Source organism: Trachurus trachurus (assembly GCF_905171665.1).
Source record: "Trachurus trachurus genome assembly, chromosome: 22".
Taxonomy (NCBI): domain Eukaryota; kingdom Metazoa; phylum Chordata; class Actinopteri; order Carangiformes; family Carangidae; genus Trachurus; species Trachurus trachurus.
In genome coordinates this window covers 12,935,479-12,956,936 of record NC_139907.1, presented here as the reverse complement: position 1 = coordinate 12,956,936, position 21,458 = coordinate 12,935,479, and the positions used below count along the sequence as shown (strand labels likewise).

General features: G+C 42.9%; 2 protein-coding genes across 5 annotated transcripts in view; one reads left to right on the top strand and one right to left on the bottom strand.

The window, feature by feature from the left end:
- Positions 1-1,686, top strand: part of meis2a (Meis homeobox 2a) — a 79,326-nt gene extending 77,640 nt beyond the window's left edge. For 2 of the 3 annotated variants that reach the window (XM_083997825.1, XM_083997824.1), the window contains exon 13: positions 870-1,041. Coding sequence is in view for 1 of the 3 variants with exons in the window: in XM_083997826.1 (XP_083853952.1) it covers positions 870-1,186 (317 nt within the window). In the remaining 2 variants the exon portion in view is untranslated. Of the gene's footprint in view, positions 1-869 lie in introns of all 3 variants that reach the window. The other variant, XM_083997826.1, reaches the window with a different exon arrangement.
- A 13,508-nt stretch (positions 1,687-15,194) lies between these two features.
- cdin1 (CDAN1 interacting nuclease 1) overlaps positions 15,195-21,458 on the bottom strand; it is a 54,407-nt gene continuing 48,143 nt past the window's right edge. For both annotated transcript variants that reach the window (XM_083997566.1, XM_083997565.1), the window contains one exon: positions 15,195-16,572. In XM_083997566.1, coding sequence (XP_083853692.1) covers positions 16,404-16,572 — 169 coding nt within the window. In that variant the 3' untranslated portion in view covers positions 15,195-16,403. The remainder of the gene's footprint in view (positions 16,573-21,458) is intronic.

Sequence of the window (21,458 nt, the reverse complement as noted above, 5' to 3'; positions counted from 1 at the left end):
ACATCTTACTTTTTTCTTTTTGATTACAACAAACAGCCATGTGAAAAGTCAAACAGTGGCACTGCTGAGCCAGCCCTGTGTCCTGGGTCCTGTCACAGTGTGAGATGCCAGCATGCTGAGGCCTCTGCACATATGAAGTGGAATCCATCTTAAGGCACATCAACATATACCCCACCTCCCTTTCCTTTCCCTTTCTCTTTCTACTTCTTTGTATCTGTGTTACTCTGTCTTGCTGCTGTTTCCTACTCCTTACTCTCCTTTAGCTCCAAAAACCCACACTTGCGTGCATCAAGAGCAGCACTTCAATTTGCTTAAAATGCTCTCAATGAAGGGTGGAACCGAGTTGTTAATGCTCGCCGTCTTGGTGTTGCAGCCCTAAATTATTTAGTAACTTCTGTAAGGAATTTCCAAATCAAATATGTTCACAGAGGCACGTCCCCAGGAGAGAGCGCCTGCTCAGTTTGTCACTAAAGTCCGCTGGGGAATTAACTGTTCCACTTGTAAAAGTATTAGCACTTCTCCACATCAATACGGCTGCTTGGTTTTCCTCACATCCTCCAGGACTACAGTGTCTGTGGATGACTGAGGATCATTTTCCAACCTGAGACCTGACCACAACGCTATTGGGCATTGTAAACCACTCACCAAAGCCTAAAATAGCCCCGGCGCAATAATGTCTCTCTTAAGTTGTAGAAGCTAAAAGCGCTGTAGTCACAGACGCAGTGTCATAAAAAGCTGCTCGGCTCTTTGTTGTTGAAGTTAAATTGAATTAAGGGCTGCTAATGGAGAAGGAGGATGTCGAAGCCACGCGGAGGAAATAAATGTATTGAGTGCGTAAACACATTCCTCTCCCTCTGTCTTCCTCCCAGGTCTGCCAGGCATGCCAGGGGAGTACGTACCTCAGAGCGGTCCTATGGGCATGAGCATGGCCCCACCCACCTTCACCAACCCTCGTCAGATGACCTCCCACCCCTCCCAGCTCCGACACGGACCCCATCTCCACGCATACCTGCCCGACCGCCCCCACCACGCCCACCACCCTCATCACCAGCCTCACCACGCCATGCTGATGCACGGAGGACCCTTGTCGCACCCAGGAATGGCCATGTCTGCACAGAGACCCCCTTTGCTCACTCCCATTGACCCCAGTACTGGAGGACAAGGCCTGGACATCCATGCCCAATAGTATAAGGGAACTTTGCTACCACGACAACAGCAGCTACTACAAGAAAACAGTAAAAAAAAAAAAAAAGAAAGCAGCAGCTCACAATAAATCCTATTTTGAGACTATTTTTAAGAATAAAAATCGAACCCTTTTGACCAGAATTTGACACTAAAGAAACAGAATTCCAGATGAGCTGTGATAATTCTTTTTTTTTTTTTTTTTTTTTTTAACTTGTCAATTTTGTTACTTTCATCCAAACGGAGGACCAAGCTGACAAGAACACTTTGTAAAGTCTTGGGCTTTTGGTTAAGATCAACAGAGGATGTTCTGACGTACACGCGTGCAACAAACGGACAGATGCACGCATTCGAAAAAAAACAAAAACACACACACACACTTTTCGCACACTCACTCACACACCATCATAAACATGTTCAGTACACTTTCATGTGACATGCTCAAACGCTTCGAAAATAAAATCACTCTGGAAGATTTAAAAAAAGAAACAACAGAAAGACTCCAAGAGTTATAACTACTGTAGTATAAAAAGTATAGATAAATAAGTTAAAACTTGTGCATTTTTTGTTGATCACATGGTTTATGTTTCCTGAACTAGTTTTAGAATTAAAGGTTAACCTTTTCTCTCTCACACTGTGTGTGCTCCTTCCTGGAGGAGAAACTGTCTTGCAGCACAGCACTATAAAAGAAAAAAAAAAAACAATAAGAAGATGGAACATCTCAAAAAGGCTCCAAACCACAGAGGGCAATCAGGTCCTGTCCCCCTTAAGAACAGGGCATGATGGGAAAAGGCTGCTAAATGACACCGGATCGCTCCAGAAGATTCAGTTTGAACATTTGTCATGCCCCTCTCTCTCTCTTTTTTTTTTTTTTTTGGTTCATGAATGAATGTTGCCCTGTAGGTTTTAAAGGAAAAAAAAGTTCTTTGTTTGAATTGCCCAAGCACTGGATTGTGTTGGTTTTATACATTTTTATTTTAATATTATTTTATTTTTTGTACCCTGGACTCTCGTTGGTAAGAGCCTATTGAAGGAAGCTTAATAGTGGAAAAGCAACATCCTACGGCGCTTCTTTATCTGCGGATCAACATTCTTGCCATAAGGACAATACTGACACAAACGTTGATTCTGTGGCACTGGAGAAGCATTTGATGGTTGATGCACCAAAAAACCTAAAACTAAAAAAAAAAAAAAAAAAAAAAAAACCAACAAAAAAAAAAAACTTAAATTATGAACTCAATGCTTTTGGGGGGAAAAAAAGCTGAGAGAATATTGTAACAAACTTCGTACAGAGTTCAGTCTATTAATTGTTTCATGTTAGATATTCTATGTGTTTACCTCAATTGAAAAAGAATGTTTTTGCTAGTTTCAGATCTGCTGTGGCATTGATATTGTATGTCCATGAATTCCTTCCTTTTTCAGCACGTGTTCCTCACTAGATGATAAGATGCCGTCTCCCTTAAGCTTTGTCAAAAATACATTAAATACTTGTATGAGGACTGTGACGTAATGTTTAAAAGGTGTTCAGTCACAAATGCTGTAATAAATATTTCATTTTTGATTTTTGTTAGATTTTTGTGTGATTAACTGTGTTACAAACAGTCTTATCCATGTTCCCATTTTAATACTAATACAAGTAATTGCTTCATCATCATTATTATTATTACTGTTATTATTATAAAATGTGAATTTGGCATGGTTTTGCCTGTCAACAGCATAATTTTTTTTATTTTATTTTTGCTAATAGTCTTCAAAATATACCAATTAATTTCCCCTTTTTTCCCAGCCCTCTATTAGCAGTGGCTTATTTTAACCAGGCTGCCCATTTGGTTATTGAATAACCTCTTAAAATGACGATGACAAATTATGGTTGAAATATATCTTGTCATGGCAATTTATTTAGACACACAAACACGTCCTCCAAATGATAAACAACTGTCAAATGCAAATGAAGGGAGCAAATTACACAGCAGATTTACCACCAACCAAGTTTTAGAGCAAAAGATAAACTATCAGCACTGAGGTGGAGGTAAATAAAAGGAGGTCAACTGTGGCCTTCAGCTCTTCAACACCAAAACAGCAGAATAGAAATGAAAACATTTTTTCCGGGACAACATGTATTTTATTGTCATTTTACTTTCTTTAAAAAAAAAAATAATACCCCAGTTTTCTATTCAATAAAAGAATAAATAAAAGTAATGATATTTTAGATTTCTGCCTGATAATAAAGTAGGATAGCTTTAATTAGTAGATAAAGTTAGTTAACTCAGTTGAGATGAATCCAGCCTTTACTCTATCACGGTCGTTCAAACAATAGAGCAAAGACTTGTCCCCAGTGGAGCTGCTCCTGCACTGAGAACCATAGCTGGCCTTCTCTCTCTCCGACTGCTCTGCTCCGTTCCGCCGTTTTGCAGCGCCGCCTGTCGGCCGCAGCAGGTACTGCCGTGCAGCAGCAGCAGCAGCACACAGATGGGCTTTGATGGGCTATCTCCTTCCTCTCTGTTCTCTCCTTCTCCCTGCCTGTGTTTGCCCGCGGCCATCCCAGCTCGTGGCCTTAAAGCACAAACGACAACATCACTTTCTGCTGAAATATGTTCTGTCCTTCTCAAACTACTTTAAACTTCTGATCGCTTGGTCTTATTACTTCTTTTTAATTTTTATTCACTTTTTTTGCTTCTCATTTTATCAGGAACACACTGCTGGAACACTGCTCACCACCGACTTGGTCCTCATTTTTAATTAAACAGCAGACATTACAAATAATAATAATAATAATGATAATAATACAATTTTATTTTTATTATTTTTAATCAGTGCACTTACAAATGGCCTGCCTCGTTTTTTCGGCTGTAATTCAAGATTGTGGAGACGTGATATTCTCGTGGCCTCTTTTTCTTTTTCCAGGATTTTTGTTGTTGTCGTTTTACTCTACTGTTGGCCTAAATATGACGTAAGACTTTATTTTTTCATTTATTCATTTTCCATTTGATATCACCGTAAAATATTAATTATTAGAATTATTCTCAGAATTGTCAGCAAACATGGATTTGTTTGTGTGGTAGCTTCATGGCCTGTTGATTGATTCTGATTTTTTTTTTTTTTTTTTTTTTTTTTTAAGGTTTCTGGAATAGAAAAAAATAGAAACGGGAAATAATGGAGATCACAGTGATTTAGATTTACACACCAGATATTTCCGGTACAGCTGAGAAGCTCTTTTCCAAATGCAAAACTAATACAAACTGTTTGTTTATTCAAATCAGGTCCTTTTATCCTCCTGATGGCCAAAGCTTCAGCTTTATTTCCTCTTCGCTTATTTGCTTTAAATGCAACGCGGGTTGTTTTATTGAAATTCCGGACATAATACCTGCACAGATCATCTCTGTGTAACATTTTATTGCTTATTCACAGGGGGGTGGTATGGACTTCTAACAGGTCGAGGGAAAAAAAATGTATATTTTTTATTAGTTTTTCACCGGAGTCTAGTTAATGAAGCTTCTTTTTCTGTCAACTATTTAAACCCCAAAAGTCCATTTTGTGTTGTTTTCCTGTCGCTCCATTATTCCGCGGATGAAACGGAAGGAAGAAGCCCTCCGTTTTGTGCGGAGATTATCAGATGAAAAAGAGAGAAAACGTGAGGATTACTGTGGATGGAGAGGATTTTAATATTAATAGTTTTTTTTCTTCCTTTTTCTCCCCCCTCCCCCTCCCCCTCTCCTCCTCCTCTTCCTCCTCCTCCTCCCCCCTCTCTCTCCCTCTCTCTCTTCCCCCCGATGAGACAGAAGGTAGATTGCCTCTGCTGCTTTCCTTTTGCCGATTTGGTGTGACAGGGATGATGGATGATCCAGCCGAGCTAAACAACTCCTCCCCTTCATCTCCTCCCTGTCAAAGCCAGTCCGGGCTGCTGCTGCACGAATAAAATAAGGAATATATTCCCTCTGCACTGCTGCACAATGCAGCCCGCTCCTCTGCAAGAGACACTCCACTTCGCCCGTGCAACAATATTAAAAGTCCACACACACAGACACACATACACATACACACATCCTAACTTGTGTGCACGCGCCACAGAGGCAACATGTTAATAACGCTTATGTTATTGGCTTAGAGAAAGAAAGAGAGAGGGGACTGTCTGCAAATATGTATTTTTAGATTCACGAGTGCATCTGCAGGCGACCAGGGAGGAAGACATTATGAAAGAGGAGAAGAAAAAAAAAGTTTAGTTTGCTCTTTGTTTTTGCTTCACGTCGCTGATTTGGATAGTGGTCGTAAAAATGCACGCGCGCATGCAGTGGGCTGAGTGTCCTTCGCTTTGCAGCTGGCTCTCCCCAAAATGGCCTGCTCTGGGGGACAGTTTTTAGGTTTTGTGTATTTAGGCCTGTGTGTGTGCGTGCTGCCCTCCTTTTTAAAAAAAAAACATTTCAGCACTTTTTCTCTCCTCTTGCCATAAGGTGTTTCTATGACTACGTTATGTAGGCCTGTGTGAGCGGGTCAGAGGCGGGGGTCCCTGGGAGAAAAGGGCCGCATTTGGCTGATCATTTATCAATGTCAACCGCATAATGATTCTCCCTGCAGTCCCCCTATTGATGAGGATAATTACATTAGCTCAGAGTGACTGATCAATAAAGCCCAGGGAAAATGGTTTATTATAGCACCACCGAAAAGGCTTTCTCCTCTCCCTTCTTTTTTTTTTCTCTTTTTCTTAAATAAAAGCCAGAGCTGATCTGCGCAAACCAAACTCCGCAAAGATAATCGAGTCAGAGACGAAACTTCATCATGGTCCCAGATTTCATGTTGTTATTCTCCAGGATTGTGGTGTATTTTTTTGTCTTCACCCTCTACTTCTACTCTTTCTTTTTTGTTGTTTGTTGCTTGAACTGAAGCATTTCTCCATCTACAAATACACTTTTCTTTTATCGCATGAGGAAATAGTTCATCATCCTCTTGGCTTAGGAGCTCAGCTACAGGCGTGTAAAATGCTGTTTTTTTCTTAATAATGAGAGGTTAAATGGGAAGTAAAGGTTGCTGCTGCATGGCTAAGGTGTGATTTCAGATTTTTCTTGTGATTTGTTTTTGTCCATCTTCAGGTTGTGATTGGCAGCAACACCTTATGCAGAGTCCTCACACCAGGCCTGCTGAGAGGGGGAAGCTTGAAAATCAACAATAAATACAAATACTCGTGTTTTGTTGGTCAAGTAGCATAACAACGTCAGCGAAATAAACAAAATAGTCCAAAAAAGACGCCAGCAAATGGATTTCTGACCTCCCTCTCTCTCTCTCTCTCTCTCTTTCTCTGTCTCTCTCCCACACACTCCCTCTCTCCGTCTGTGTGTGTGTGTGTTCTTTAATTGTCAACAACTTATCCCCTGCAGGAATGTTGCAAACTCTTTCGCCTTAATTCTCCGTGGTGCTCCGCGCCAGCTCCCATTTACCGCTGATGAACGTGTCTGCAGGAGACAGCTCCATTATCTATTTATCATTTCTGATAGGATTTCCTCAGACAATGGAGCAAGGCGCGCGCCCAAAGACGCTCCCACCGATGGCTCTTCACTGCCCTTTTAGCACGCGCACACTTGCCTGCTTTAATATTCGATGGCATTTTGATAACTGGAAAATTATGGATTTATATCTCAAACGTGTCGGAATATTATCTAAATATGCGTAATTAGCCTTTAATTTGAACGAAAATTATTTTTTATCGTTTATATTTTTTATTGGTAAAAAAAATACATTGGAAATAAGAGTCGTGGGAAAATATGCATTGTTTGTGTGGAGGAGATGAAAATACTTAAAATAAATCTGATGATATTCACGACTTTCAGCGATTCTGCTTGAATTAGAGGCGATTTTTTTCACACTTCAGCGCTGCTTGTCTTCTTAAAAATGAGTGACAGTCACCTCCTCCCCCTCCTCCTCCCTCCTCTACACACACACACTCTCTCTTTCTCACACACACACCACACCACACACACACACTCACCCCACCAAAATAAATCTTAATGATGTAAAAATTATAATTAGTGAAATAACATAGCTACAGGGGTTTGGGAGAATTAGCAGAAAGTGAAAATTGCAGTGTCCAGTCGTGAAGCTGCTGGGGAGGCAGAAAACGGGGGCAGGCGAGTGCAGAATAAATAAAGCGCAATAAAATGGGAAATAGCCGGAGCTGAGTCGAGCCTTGAGGTACTGAAACCTTTATTTCAATCAGTTAAGATTTAATTAGGGAAGCCCGGGGCCTCCGCAGCGCTGTGTTACACTGGCCCCGAGCTTCTCAACATTTGACCGTTTTTTTTCCCACTGAAATAATCCGAGTTTATGGCCTGAGAAGACATAAGATTCACAAATAAATAAATCTGGCATTATTCCATTAGGAGACGGAAGTCCTCACGGTGAGTGGACAAAAACATCGATTGTCTTAATTTATGAGCTGCTGCCCTCATTTGATTTTTCTTCTCTTTCTTTTTAATTCTTAATTTCCTTCGGTTATTTTGGAGAGCTTTAAAAAAAAAAAAAAAAAAAAAGGTTAGAAATATCTTGCGGGTAGCCGAGGGCAGCAAAGTGAGACATTTCACAAGAACTGTAAATAACAGAGGAGGACTGAGAGAGAGAGAGAGAGAGAGAGAGAGAGAGAGAGAGAGAGAGAGACAGAGAGAGAGAGGAGGGGGGGTGGTTTAAAATATAAAATGTCTCCAGTTCATTGATTAATGTTCGCTTTTCTATAGGCACGTTTTGACTTCATTAATTAATAACTCCAATACTATAGCTACATGTGCGATGGCTCTGGGGGAGATACACACACACACTCACACTCACACACACACACACACACACTCACACACAGAGAGAGAGAGAGAACTGAAGCCCCCTCCCCACCACACCCTTGGGCGCCCTGTTATTACAGGAGGGCGACCCCTTCTGGAGGCCAAAGTAAATGTGTTTAAAGAAAGAGGAGAAGAAGATGAGGGGGAAGAAGAAGCGTCCTAGTGTGTGTGTGTGTGTGTGTGTGTGAGAGTGTGAGTGACATCAGCTTTCGTTCACACTCCTGTCTTAAATATAAAGACACGTGACACACCCTCCACTCTCTGTTGTTCTAACCCAAAAACTCTCGCTCGAAGCCCCCTCCTCCTCCTCCTCATCCTCTCACATGATAAGAGCCTGACCTGCTGCAGTAAACGTGACCTCCAAAGACTCTCATCTCATATTTACTCACAGGTAGAAAGCTCCTTATGCATGTATTAGGCGGCCACGTTGATGTTAAAATCAATAAAGATGGATTGTAGGGTCAATATTATGCTTTGCACCTGGGGACTTGTTGCCCGGCTCCCTTTCGTGAATGTGTGTGTGTGTGTGTGTGTGTGTGTGTGTGTGTGTGTGTGTGTGTGTGTGTGTGTGTGTGTGTGTGTGTGTGTGTGTGTGTGACAGGGAGAGAGAAATGAGCAATTCATAATATGCGACCACAACATCTCTGCAAGAACTGTGCACGACCGAGTGTGTGTTTAAAGGAGAGAGAGAGAGAGAGAGAGAGCGATAGAGAGAGAGAGTTTGAGCAGCAGGGCAGCAGGGCTGAAGTCATCCAGCCAGAGGCCTGAAGGACCCGGACGGCTAACATCATTAATCACGGCCCACTTGAAGATTATGACTGAAAGTACAGAATCGGTAACCATTATCGTCTCGGATGGCAGTTAAAACCTCTACTTATTTTTCAAAACACTGTAATGGCATAGAGGTCTATACAGAAAAAAAAACGTGGGAGGGAGGACGAGGAGAGGGAGAGACTGGTGTCACCAGGATGGAGTTACAGACTAACGTTTCCTCTGGAGGAAATAACAAGGAGACACAGAGGTGGTCCACGTCATTATGTAGCCAGGACTGTTTTAATATCCATTAGAAGAAAATATCGACAATAATTCATCAAAACTACATTTTATTATTATTATTATTATTATTATTATTAACATTATTATTGTTAGTGTTGTTGTTATTATTATTAATAACGGCCAAATAATGGGTAATAAATTGTGGGTCAGCCATATTTATTATAATATCAGTTATTAGCTTCTATAGAATTTAACATCCATATTTCTATTATTTTTACTCAAATTCCACGATAAAAAACGAACAATATAATTTTTTTTTGCAAAAAGTAATAAATAAACAAGAATAATGCAGCGCGTTTCGTTACCATTCATCTTCAAACAAACCGACTTTTTTATCGATTAATAATGAAACAGACAGCAGTAACTGACTGTCCTCTATTTGTCTGAAAAAAATGGAAACGGTCAATATTTTCGACACATTTAACTCCGGTTGACAAGTTGTGATCATCTCCATTACACAAAACAACTTCGAGAAATGATCAGTTTAAATCGTTTTGACCCGACAGCAGAAAGAAGCCGCTGATTTTTAATTTTAATTTAATTTAATTAATTAATTTTAAAACATTAATTATCGATAATTCTTTTTCTTTTTTAAAAAAATCCGTTTTATTCTGACAGAAAACGATGTGGTGACCTCCCGTAGACACAACCTGATGACGTCAAATACGTGTCGACGGGACGTGCAGGATGAGTAACGAGTGAAAACTGGAGGAGACTAAACAAACAGTGGATGAGTCACAGGCTGTGGACACAGACTCTCTGTCCACATTATACATTTGCATTGTTTTTTGCGTTTTATGTCCAATAACTGAATAACTCCACCGGCTGATGATGTTGTAACACATAAACCTCTTGTTAAAATATCTGTGAAATCTTTGCTGCTGTTGTTTCCACCAGGCAGCAGAGAGAGAGAGAGAGGGGGACTCAAGGGGAGCTGTAGCTTGGTCCCTGTTAGCAGTCGGAAGCTGCAGCGATGAAAAGCAATAGCTGGTGTCAAGAACTTTTTTAGCCCATCACTACAGCTGGTGGGAATAAATAGTAGCCAACTGAAGAGGAGGAGGAGGAGGAGGAGGGGGTGCGAGCTGTGACATAAGGCTATTTGGGTGTGTGACCACAGGGAACCTGGCTTTTCATATCTCCCCCTAGACAATAAAAGCCCTGTGTGCGACTGCCTCACAAGTCCAACTTTGTTTCTCAACAAGGAGTGTAAACTGTTGTCAATATTCAGATAGCCTTCATCTGCCAATAATGACAGGCAGCTGGCTCCCTATCTTATCTGCGGGCCAGGTAGCGCCGTACCTGGGGGGAATAACTGCTGCGATAAAGAGCGTCTGGGCCAACAGAAAGGCTCTTGTCTGTCTGTGAAGAGTTAATGGAGAACGCCACTGGAGACAGGAAGTCCTCAAAAAGTGAAAAGCATTTTATTGCACACCTGAATGGCCTGGCATAGGGTTTCTCTCAAACCCAATGGGAAAACCACATTACAGGTCCTTACACAGGGTCATTACAACAGGGCAATGGAGTTCAAGTGATCCATTGCATTTGAATGACAACATCACATCGCTCCATTCATTCTTCCTTCTTGTGTGACCTGATGATGATCCCTGCGGGACTGGGATGTTGTCAGTGGAGCGACGTGCTGGAGTTACAGTAGCACAAGATTCGGCTCATTCAAGTTTTTTTCCCTCAAAGTGAGCGCCTGCCTCGTCCACTCATCCCCTCCTCACCCAGACAGCTGCAGTGACTGTTGCTTTCTTGTAGCAACAGGTCCCATAACCCACAGTACACTGCGACATGACATCATCAGGCCTCTAAAAATGAACTGCAACATCGATCCCTCGCAGACTGACCTCCCATAAGTCAAATATAGACGATGTGGGACATGTGTTTGGATGGAGGTGTATATTTACCTGTCACCAGGAACTCAAGGACATGGCAGCAGCGAGGTTGCATCCAGCCCCCAGAGTGGAGTGTTTTGGGGGTGAAAATGAGTTGTAAAAGTGATAAACGGCCAACATTGCTCTAGCTGAGGAGCAGTGGAGCTGGCACTGTGCTTTCAGCCAAACAGTTAATTGCTCAGATCAGGGAAGGCCCAACAAAATACTCGTAAAGCACCACAAAAAGAAAAAAAAAAAAAAAAAGTTAAGTAGTTAATTCCAGTCAACATCTTCCTCCCTTCTCCTTCTTCGCCTCTTCCTTTTCTTGACGTCTTCGCCTAAACGGCTGCCTCCATCCCTGCCCTTCACAATTTCCCAGCACAAAAATATTATGTTGCCCGTGGCAACAATTCAATAAAATAAGTAATCACATCTGCTCCTTCAAAGATTCCCAAAATTAAGCTGAGTCTGTACATAATGGAGGAGCCATCGCAACTGCGCTTTAGGATTTCGAGCCAGGATTTATTGTGATGTGATAAATGATCGTAAGGCTTGTTTTGACAAATGCGAGGGTACTTCTGAAAGAGAGTGGGGGCCGGCGCTGTGTGCAGGGCCAGACGCACTGTTATCAACTGGATTAGTGGCTCTGATTATGTCCTGGATTCAAGCTTGGCTCTCAGCACCAATCAAAGCCTGTGGTCCATGCATCCCATAATAGCTACGCTCATCTCCATGGCCACCACCACCCATGTACAGTAGCCCCACCCCCCTCCTAAGTGCACTTATTTCATAATAACAAGCTTGCGACAGCCCTCATCAGGCCATCATGCTCACAAACAGAGGCTGAGCCGGGGTTTGTTTTGACTCAATCAGATTTTGTCTCCAGCCTCTCGCAGCTAACCTTTCTCCCCCTCCACTGCATCTACTGCTGTATTTCTCCAATCTTTTAGAATGTCAGTGGTGCTTCTGCATCTCTGCTGTATCTTCCTCTGCTACCTCTCCTCCACCCTGCAGCTCCCAGCACCCCCGCCCCTCTCCCCGCTGGCCTGTACCTGTACCCCTGGATGTTGCCGGGCCTTGCTCTGGACCCCTCGCTGTGAACAGGAGATGACACAGTTTCTGGGTCACTTCTGTCACAGTCCAAATGCCACTCAGGGGGGCTGACCTTTCCGGTGGCCGATGCTAGAGCAGGCGGCCTCCGTGCAGGCTGTCACCCCTGTGGTTCGAACCACAAACGCACGCTCCCTCCATTTCACAGACAGACCTTTTTTCCCCTCTCTACCAAACTCCCCATGCTCCTCTGTGGTATTCGCCACCTCCTTTGTATCCGTGACAATACATGTTAAAAGAATAATGGACAAATGGAATCTGACAAGCAAAGTAGCCGCTGTAAAATATGGCTGATGTATGTTATCTTGGCTAAACTCAGGAGCGTCACCGGCCCCGAAGATGGCCACAGACACATGGTGTATCGGGTCTCCCTGGAAGGAACTCCAAATATGCCTCCTGGATTTATTTGAAGGTGTGAGTTACACAGCGAGCACCACTGTTTTTACAAATGAGAGCTTGGCTCTAAATGGAATACCTCAATTAGCAAGAACCCCAGTCAACACCTTTCCATCCTCCTTTCCATTTAGCAGTATACCGTCATCATCATCAGCTAAACCAGCCGCCCACCCCCTCCTCCCACCCATCTGAGTAGATTCTTGTCATAGTTTCCCTCAAACAAACCATCTGCCCTCTATCCTGTCAATCAAACATCCACTGCTTTGCCATTTTAAAATCCCCCCAGACGATTTTTCTCATGATCCATTGTTGTTTTTAAATAACAGCCTCTGATTAGCAGGCACAGCCTCCTAAAAATAAAAATGAAATCTCTTCATAGCTGCTGCAGCTCAGTGCAGAGAGGCCGCCTTTTTCCAGTTCTGTTATTCAAGCCCACTAAAAAAAAAAAAAAAAAATCTGTTTTAATTTCAAAACTGGCTGCTCTGACTCTTCCAGGAGAACTTTTATTTATTTCCACCCTGTGATATCTTGCTGGCTGACGGAGGCTGAGAGGATCCCTACTAAAAGCACTGAGCTGCCTGGGGCAGAAACAGGCCAGAGCTCTCTCCACATAAATAACACAGGAGCGTGGAGGAAGTCCGTTTGGTGGTCTGCTGGAGGGATAGAACCTACCCTTCAGTCTCACTCTGGTTCTGTCCTTCATTCTCATTCTTCGGGTCTCAGTGGTCTATCTAGCAGCTTGGCTGAAGAGACATAAAACAGCAGGATCTGGAAGAGATTGGGCCAAGATGTACATCTGAGTGGATAGTGGACTTCCAATAGCCTGCGGGCCCAGGCCAGACAGAGTGGATGCTGTGAACTGCATCAAACAAATCTGACACATGGGAGTCACAGATTGAAGAATTGTTACCAATATTACAATAAGGAATAAAACGTGGAACTAAATTGTTTTGCATGTTGCTTCTCTGCAGTGTTGTCACATGAAAAATGTGAATAGTGTGCTATCAATTTTTCCTCATTCACATTGACTTGATTATCAGAAATTCTAATGTGTTATTACAAGTCATAAAACTTCTTCAATGAAAAACTACTGTATGTTGAGTCATGTTTGTCCGGGATGCCTCTCGAGGATCACATTTTTCTAGAACCTCGTTGTTCCCGGCCCCAGGAAGCAGCCTCTCCGAACCGACCTTATTTGGAGCGCACTTGAGTGCCCCATTGTTGTGACAAGAACAATGAATCTAAAAAGAGGTGGGAGACAAGGGCAGGGAAAACACAAAATAAAGACATCTGGCTCTTAAAAATCATCAGATGGAAGCTTTTTTTTTTTTTTTTTTCTAAATTTGCACTTGCATCATGGAAATCTTGTCAGCTGACGGTGATGTCGGCCCACACCTTTGAAGTAGGTTTAAAAAAAGCTGTATTTAGTTTGCATTGTGTGCAGAACCTAATTTATAGGAGTTGACCCTGGCTCCTCTTTTGTGCGACAGCCATCTTAGAAAACAATGGCAGGAAGGCTTGAAACTTGAGAGGAACTGAATCTGCTGTTTTCCATTTTTTCTGTTCTTATTCAACAGAGAATTTTCCCTCCCTGAGTAAAATAGCTCTGTTTTTGTGTCCAACAGGAGCCATAAACTGATGTCTAAGCATTCCATGGCCAGGCAATAGGGCCGAGTTTAACTGGACACATGGGGACAGTTGTTTTGTACCACATGGAGCAAGGGGGGCCTGACAGAGGAAGCCACGGCCGCCTGGCGACCCTGCCGTGACCCACTGGCCTCCTCATGGAGGGATCAAGGCCTAGATGGGAGCCGGCTGAGGGTTAGGGTTTTAAGGGTAACAAATCAAGCAACACTTTAGAGGTATTTAACCCCCACATACCATATCTCTCTAACTGAGCGGCGCATGACTGTGCAGAACAAACATAGAAAAGCTTATTTTTATACCGTACGGGGGAGTTTCTCTTTCTCTTCAGCGACAGAAGAGGAGAGGGTCTGGTTTGGGAACGATCACGCTGCAGCGAAGATGAGGAGAGATCGTCACTTCATTCATATCTTTCTGTGTTTTTCAGCTGAGGCCTGCTGTGATTCATCTCTCTGCAGAACGGTAGGTGAGGGCTAATGGTCAGCTGTGAAGCCTGTGTCATTATTAGAAAACAAAAACAAAATATCTGCTTCACCAAATTGCAGTTGGAAGGCACAATAAGCATCAGATTATTATTATAAAACGCATTATCAGAGGCGGTGGCAGGTTCCTCACCCTTTCACTTTCTTTCCTCTTATCGGTTTGTGTGCAATAAAGAAGAGGACAGGACAGGGACCCCCTATAGGCAGTGCATATCTGCCTCTAAAAGCATCACTCAACTTTATGTTCACTTCTGGTTCCCCTAGCCCGGCTGTGTTTCTTCCATTAGTATCTGCTCATAAAAGGTACCGGGGCTGTAAAGATGTGCAACAGACAACTGCTGGACGGTCACTCACCTTAACATGGAAATCAGGTGTTTCTATGTACCTGCAGGCACTCGCATAGTTTACGCTGTAATTAAAGGCATTCATGTAGGTTAAGTTACAGAATCATATAATGAGTATTTAAAGTTTGTGCACTTAAAATTCATAACAAGAATTAATTTAAATTGTTTTATCAAAAGTTTTTATTCATAATAAACATATTTACAAAACTGCACTGTACAACAGAAACTCTCTATGAAATTATCACAATGTAAAACGTGGGACTGAACACAACCTGTGACCCCACAGTGAACTGGTGAAGGCGATACAGGGATAATTCATGTTGTTTGTAACATTAACTCTGTGGCTCAACAGAAGACTGTAACTTAAGGCTACTTGACTTTGTTGGCTGAAGTTCCTCAATGTTAGCTAACACAGCTATTCTGTACAGATTAGGCATAATGAATCCGTTGATGGGCACAAAATTAATTGCAGTCAAATACATACAAACATTAATCATTTTGATTTGTGAAGCTTTTCATATGTGATGATTCACTGCTTCTCTTTAGACATTTAAATAAAAAAAATGTTTTCTTGTCTTACAATTAAGAAAATCTTTTAATTTGCTTAATTGTAACCTTTCAATTAAGCAACACAGACTGTAAGTCTAATTCAAAATATGTCAAATGTTTCCCAAACATGCAGAAGAGGAGAACTGCTTGAATCCGGGGAGGGTTTTGGTCGCTGTGTTACAAATCTGAAGATTTATAGCTAATTAATTTATAGTTGCTTAGTCAAAATGCATAAATCAAATCTGTTAATGATAATTATGTGATGAAATTGAGTTGTGGTGTGAACTCTTATTCAAACCTCAACAGATTTTCTAATGTGAAGTGAAAAGGGTCAGAGCGAGGGCAGCTTTAATCAGAAATGATCCTGTTTACCCCACTAGAGCGGGAGTGAGAGGGCACTGAGTGACGCAGGTGAGAGACAGGCGTCTACCCCGACCGCACCTCGCTTATCTGCCTGTGTAACGGAGGAGGAAAGAGTGACAAAGGCCAGGGCTTTGGGTGTGATAAGGAAGGGCCTAATGTCCTGCTTTTGGTCCCTGGCTCTCACCCTGGCTGTCCACTGCAAGAGGCCATCCAGGGGCCACGAGCTGACCACAACCAGGAAGGCCTCCAAGACTGTGTTTTCACACACAGGTATGAATCTGACCCAGTGCTGTCAGATATACAGAGTGCTGCAGTGTATTTACATGTGGTGGCTTTGGGGCAATGAAAGAGAGGAAGAAAGGCAGAGACAGACAGAGTGGGAGGGTCAGGTGGAGTTCAGAGCAGATACTTCGCCAGTCGTCTCACACTGCAGGAAAACTAAATTGCTTCCGGATCTCAGTATCCACCCCTGTGCAGTTCAGTGTTCCTACCCTTCCCGCCTCCTTGCCTTCCTCTTTCTTTCCTTCCATTCATCCTCCCATCGCTACTCATTTGATTTCTTGCGCTACGTCTCATCTTTTCTCAGTCTCTGTGTGATTGTGGCTCTTGTGGCGGTTGGTCCTGTTGGGTGGCGTGACACAGAGTGACGATGTCTGTAGGGAAGCAGTCCTTGAGCAGGATGCCTCTGTCTCTCTGGCAGTCCAGCTCTCCGATGAAACCGTACCAGTAGATCACAAGGCCTGGACCGAACCTGCGGCGCACAACAAAAGAGTATAGTTAGTACATCACCGGCGTCATATCAGAGACCTCTGAGGTAGCTACCAATGAGTTATGCAGGTGCTTTTAAATTCAGATCTGCAAAATGCTTACGGCTATTGACTTTGGATTTGGAAGGTATACCAAAAAAAGAAAAAAACAGGAACTGGTTAGTGAGGAGATAGAAAGATGGGACACCAGTGAGATTGATCTAAGAGAGGCAGGGTTGCTTAGGTATTTTCCTTTGATCACCATCCAGGAAACTTGTGCTGAATCAAACAAAAAAAAAGCCGCCTGGGAGATTAAGATCTTTCTGACAGGGTGATACACACTCGATCACATTACAATGGCAGTGAAATAACAATAATCTGTGAAATAACAAAGCTCTGCACCAAGGCCTCCGGATCCTGTCATCGGAAGCCCTTGGCAGAGAGCAGAGCACACAGAGTTCAACACGAAGTCTGAGACTTAAACACACCGCATCTGGTGGTTAATGTTAGCCAGTCCTACGGTGTCCAGCTGTTTCATTCACATTCACTTTGGAAGCCAAAGCAACTTTGCCTTAGTTGGCAAACAGTTCGGTTCTTAAGAGCTATAAATAAAGACTTGCCAAGCAACCGAGGAATCAAGTTCAAGCCATTCAAATGAGAGATGTTTTTATTTTTTTGCTGTCTCCTATCTTTTGGTTTCTCTCTCTCTCTTCATTTTGCTTCTATCGTGTCTTATAAACACAGTAGCTACTGTACACCTGAGGGTCTGCTGAAAGGTGCAGAAACAATTAAAATGGGGGAGATCTTTACTGGGAATGTGCAACGTTACTTCACTACTCCTCCTCTCAAAGGCAATGAATCATCTTTCAAGCTATTTATTATGCCCCAAAGAGCCACCGGTGGCCCCTCTCTGCCTCATATAGATCATACCTATTCTTTGAACATTAGCTGCCATGCATAAAGACATGTCACAGTTGAACTCTGAATGGAGAGAACCTCAGTTACCACATGCAAGACCAGATTCAGGGGGCTGACAGTCCCAGACACTCTATCCTCAGACAGTTAACAATGTTGCCGGGCCCCTGGAGACGCAGACAGGAAGCTGGCCAAAGGGCCACAGAGAGCAGCAGAAGTTCAGCTCCAAGGTAAAGTGCATAAAACCTTAAACCTGTGATCAATCATTTCATATTAAAATAGTGACTCAAACACCCTATGGTGTTGTTTTAATAATAATTATGGGGCTCTTTGGTCTTTTGTGTGGGTTTAATTTATGAGATTATTATAAATACCTAGATGGTTGACCTTACATCTTGGACAAGGTATTTTAACCACATAAATTATAAATGCAAGTGCAAGAATCAGCTGTCATGACATTGCCAGCCATATGTATGTAGAGTATGAATGTATGTACTGTGTGTTGAGCGGGCCTTGAGGCAGTGCATGTTCTACATACAGCACTTGTATGGAGACAGACACATACATGCACGAAAAAAAAATATGTGACTGTACACGCACACACCCCTCCCTTGAAGAGGCCCTTACAGCGGTACAAGCTTCTGCACCCCATCCCCGCATTCTGCGTTTTACAGTGTGTGATTTACGGTGCTGTATCTATGAGCAAACAGGCCAAAGCTAACAGCCCTGGAGAAAGCCCACAGATGCACACAGCAAGTTCACCACAATGTCACACTCATAGCTCATAGACTCAGCCTCTCAGCACAGCACAAAGCTCAAGCTCCCCCAAACTCCCATCGTTTCCACGGTCTACTGCTGCACATGGCCGCCAACTCTTAATATGGAAATGTTATGGAAACAAAACCTAAACATTTACATTAGATGACTTTAGAAAAAGGGGTTATGCTCTTCTTTCTCATTCAGCTGCCGGTGCTGGATGTGTTTCCTGTGCTGCGGATTTGGGGAGGTGAGGCAGAAAATGGGAGAAAAGAGAAGAGGGACTGGTTCGCTCAGAGTGAAGAGAGGCAACCTTCTGAAAAGGTTAAAACTGTACATCAATAGATAAGGCGGTGGTGTGCGATACATCATGTTCCGGGTCTGTCAGGGGAGGCCGAGCACAAATTGAAACAAGCAAAATTATAAACACAGGGGAGCCATGTCACCAAGGCCTTTCCATATCCTAAAGAAAACAAATGGACTTTGAAAACTACTCAGAATTAATACAAGTCAATACTACGGGGACCTTGAGGTAAAAATCTGAGACTGGGAATAGAAACAATAACACAGAGGGGGGGAGGGAGCGGTCAGGGGCCAAGACTGAGCCTGGTGGCTATGGGATGAGATTCTACAGAAAAAGTTCCAAGCAGCATCCAGACACCGTAAAAAAAACACGTAGAAATAGACAGGACACAGTATGAGGCCTTATATATTACTATACATTCTCCCTGAAGTGCATGTCTGTGTAAGGCCTGAGGAAGTGAATGGAAGTTTTGGTTTGAATTTGTAGGCAAATTGGTGGTTTATTATGTGGGCTGGCTCATCTTAACCTGAAGTGTGCTTATTACACACACCACCTCTGAGTCAGAGTCAGCCATCTTCCAATAAACACCTAACTATGTAACGAGTTGGTGAAATTGTTTGTGAAATGCAGCTAATTTTAGCGAAGGGGCTACTTGACGAGCCTGGGCGTGGATGCGGCTGCCAGCCGTGCTTTCCTTAGTGTTAATGAGCGGGTGGTGGTCGCATTTAAAGCAGGTGCCAAGCAGCTTACCACCGCAGCTTAATGAGAGCAAGGCACTCAGGAACAAAAACCCTTGAATGGAGAAGAGGGAGTGTTATTAGTGTCTGCCTGCACACACACACACAGACACACAGCGAGGCGAGCCTCACACACACCTAAGAGCAGAATGAAATCTCTGCGATCTTAAATGAGAGCGGTAGTAAAAAATATGAACTGCTAAAGCTGAGGCGCACACAGCAACCTGAAGAGAATGTGGACATTTGCTTTTTCTTGGTTTCATCTCTCCCTTTTGCATTTTCTAGAAAGTCTAAGGTGGCTGGAGGTCACAGCCCAACCTTCCCCCCAAAAAAAAGAAAAAGACATTTCTACCGAACACACAGATCAAGGTTAATTTGATCTGCCACGTTTGGTGAGAAAAAGCTTTACTAAGACTGGGGCCCAGCACTTCTGCCAAAACACATTACACGACATGATGAATTATCAATAAAATCAAGATGAATTTATGCTCGACTTTAAAACACCTTCACTTCATTTTACATACGGCACAGGCCCATTTTAAACAAACGCCCCGGCAATGATTTAGACAGCGTAAGCCTCTACCTGAGGGTGAACTCTGTGTCTCTGAGGTCCCCCCACAAAGACCTCTTTGTTTTCAGCATCCATACATCAGGTCACAAGGTAGGGCCACTAAAGCACTGCCAAACATCAGCTTTAGTCAGTCGTTTCTCTGCTCCCTGACATGGAGGTATGGAACCTGCTCAACTTCTTTTGAGACAAAAAAGCGGGGTGAGACGTATAGAGGAATAAAAGTCCCTGTGTTTGAGTCAGAGGGGCTGTGTACATAGCAGATGAAAGACAATGTGTGTATTAGTGACAAATGGCTTGTTCTTTCGAGGTCAGTCTCCGCTACAGGCAGCTGCCTATAGGTGTTTATTTACGGGGTCAGATAATGGTTGTGTGATGTGTTTGTATATGTGGAGTTTTAGAGAGGGGGAAGTGACCCAGGGCCTGCATGCCAGGTGATATGGCCCTGCAGCTGATCACTGTACAACCAGCCTGTGTATTTTAATGGTCACACGGTAGCTGTTTGTCCAAAGTCTGATGATGAAGACGATCCTGATAACACAAGCTCCCGTGCACACAAATAGGATATTTAAGGGGCCGACTCCGCCTGAAGGGGTGTCCTCGAACAGGGAGGTAAATAATCCCCTGCTACTAGCTATACATCCTACTGTCCATAAATAACAGGAGAAGAATGGAAGAGTTAACCTCCCATAGACGAGTTATTAACATGAGCAGAGCTAAGAATAGAACACCTTTGTTTTGTTTTTTTTCCCCCTCCACCTCTCCGTTTGTCTTTACGGCCAAAGAAAAGTTCAACTCTGCTCTGGTATGTAAAACACAAATACAAGGCAGCCACAGCACACAGCTGTACGTCACCCGAACCTTCGCAGGCATCATAATTAAGGTGGAATAGAGGGCAATAAAAAATAAAACATCTTCCGCCAGGTGTAATTCTTACTGACGTTTTTATGTTTTTTACGGATGGGGTATGGAAATGGGACATGACGCGGACGTGGTACGTCTTTGTCACCGGTGGAGGCAGAGGGTGTGTTTTATGTGTATGTATTGTATGTTAGGTATTGTGTAGTGTTAGGTTTAACATGAAGGTGTGGAGGTGTGATGTGTGAGTTTGAAGGCTGTGTGTAGTGGGAGGTCAGGTCCAGTCAGAGTGTTGTGAGTTGTACGTTAGCGAGGGCTAATTTACGCTCGCGGATGCAGGATGCCAACAGCACAACAGAGACCAGAGGATTCCGGCGCTTTATTCATAGCAGCTGTCACCTCTGTGGACATGCCCTCAGCTCCCTGACCCACCACTAAATAAGTCAAGTTGAGCCACCTTTAGGAATACTCAGACACACTGTATTCTGAGATATTCCACCGTCGCTATTTACATGAGCAGCCAGAAGCTTGTGAGATCAAAGACTTAAAGAAAAAAAAAAAAAAAGGTTTCCTGAGCAAAATTCTATCTGGCAAAACTAGGATTGTGCCACATTGACAATTATTATTATTATTTTTTTTTAACATATTGAATCTTTAATGTTTGGGAGGAGATTATTGCTGCTTTCAGAAAAATAAAAACATTAAGTTTTAGAAATAAAAATATGGATCTGGTGGAAAAAATCTGTATTTGAT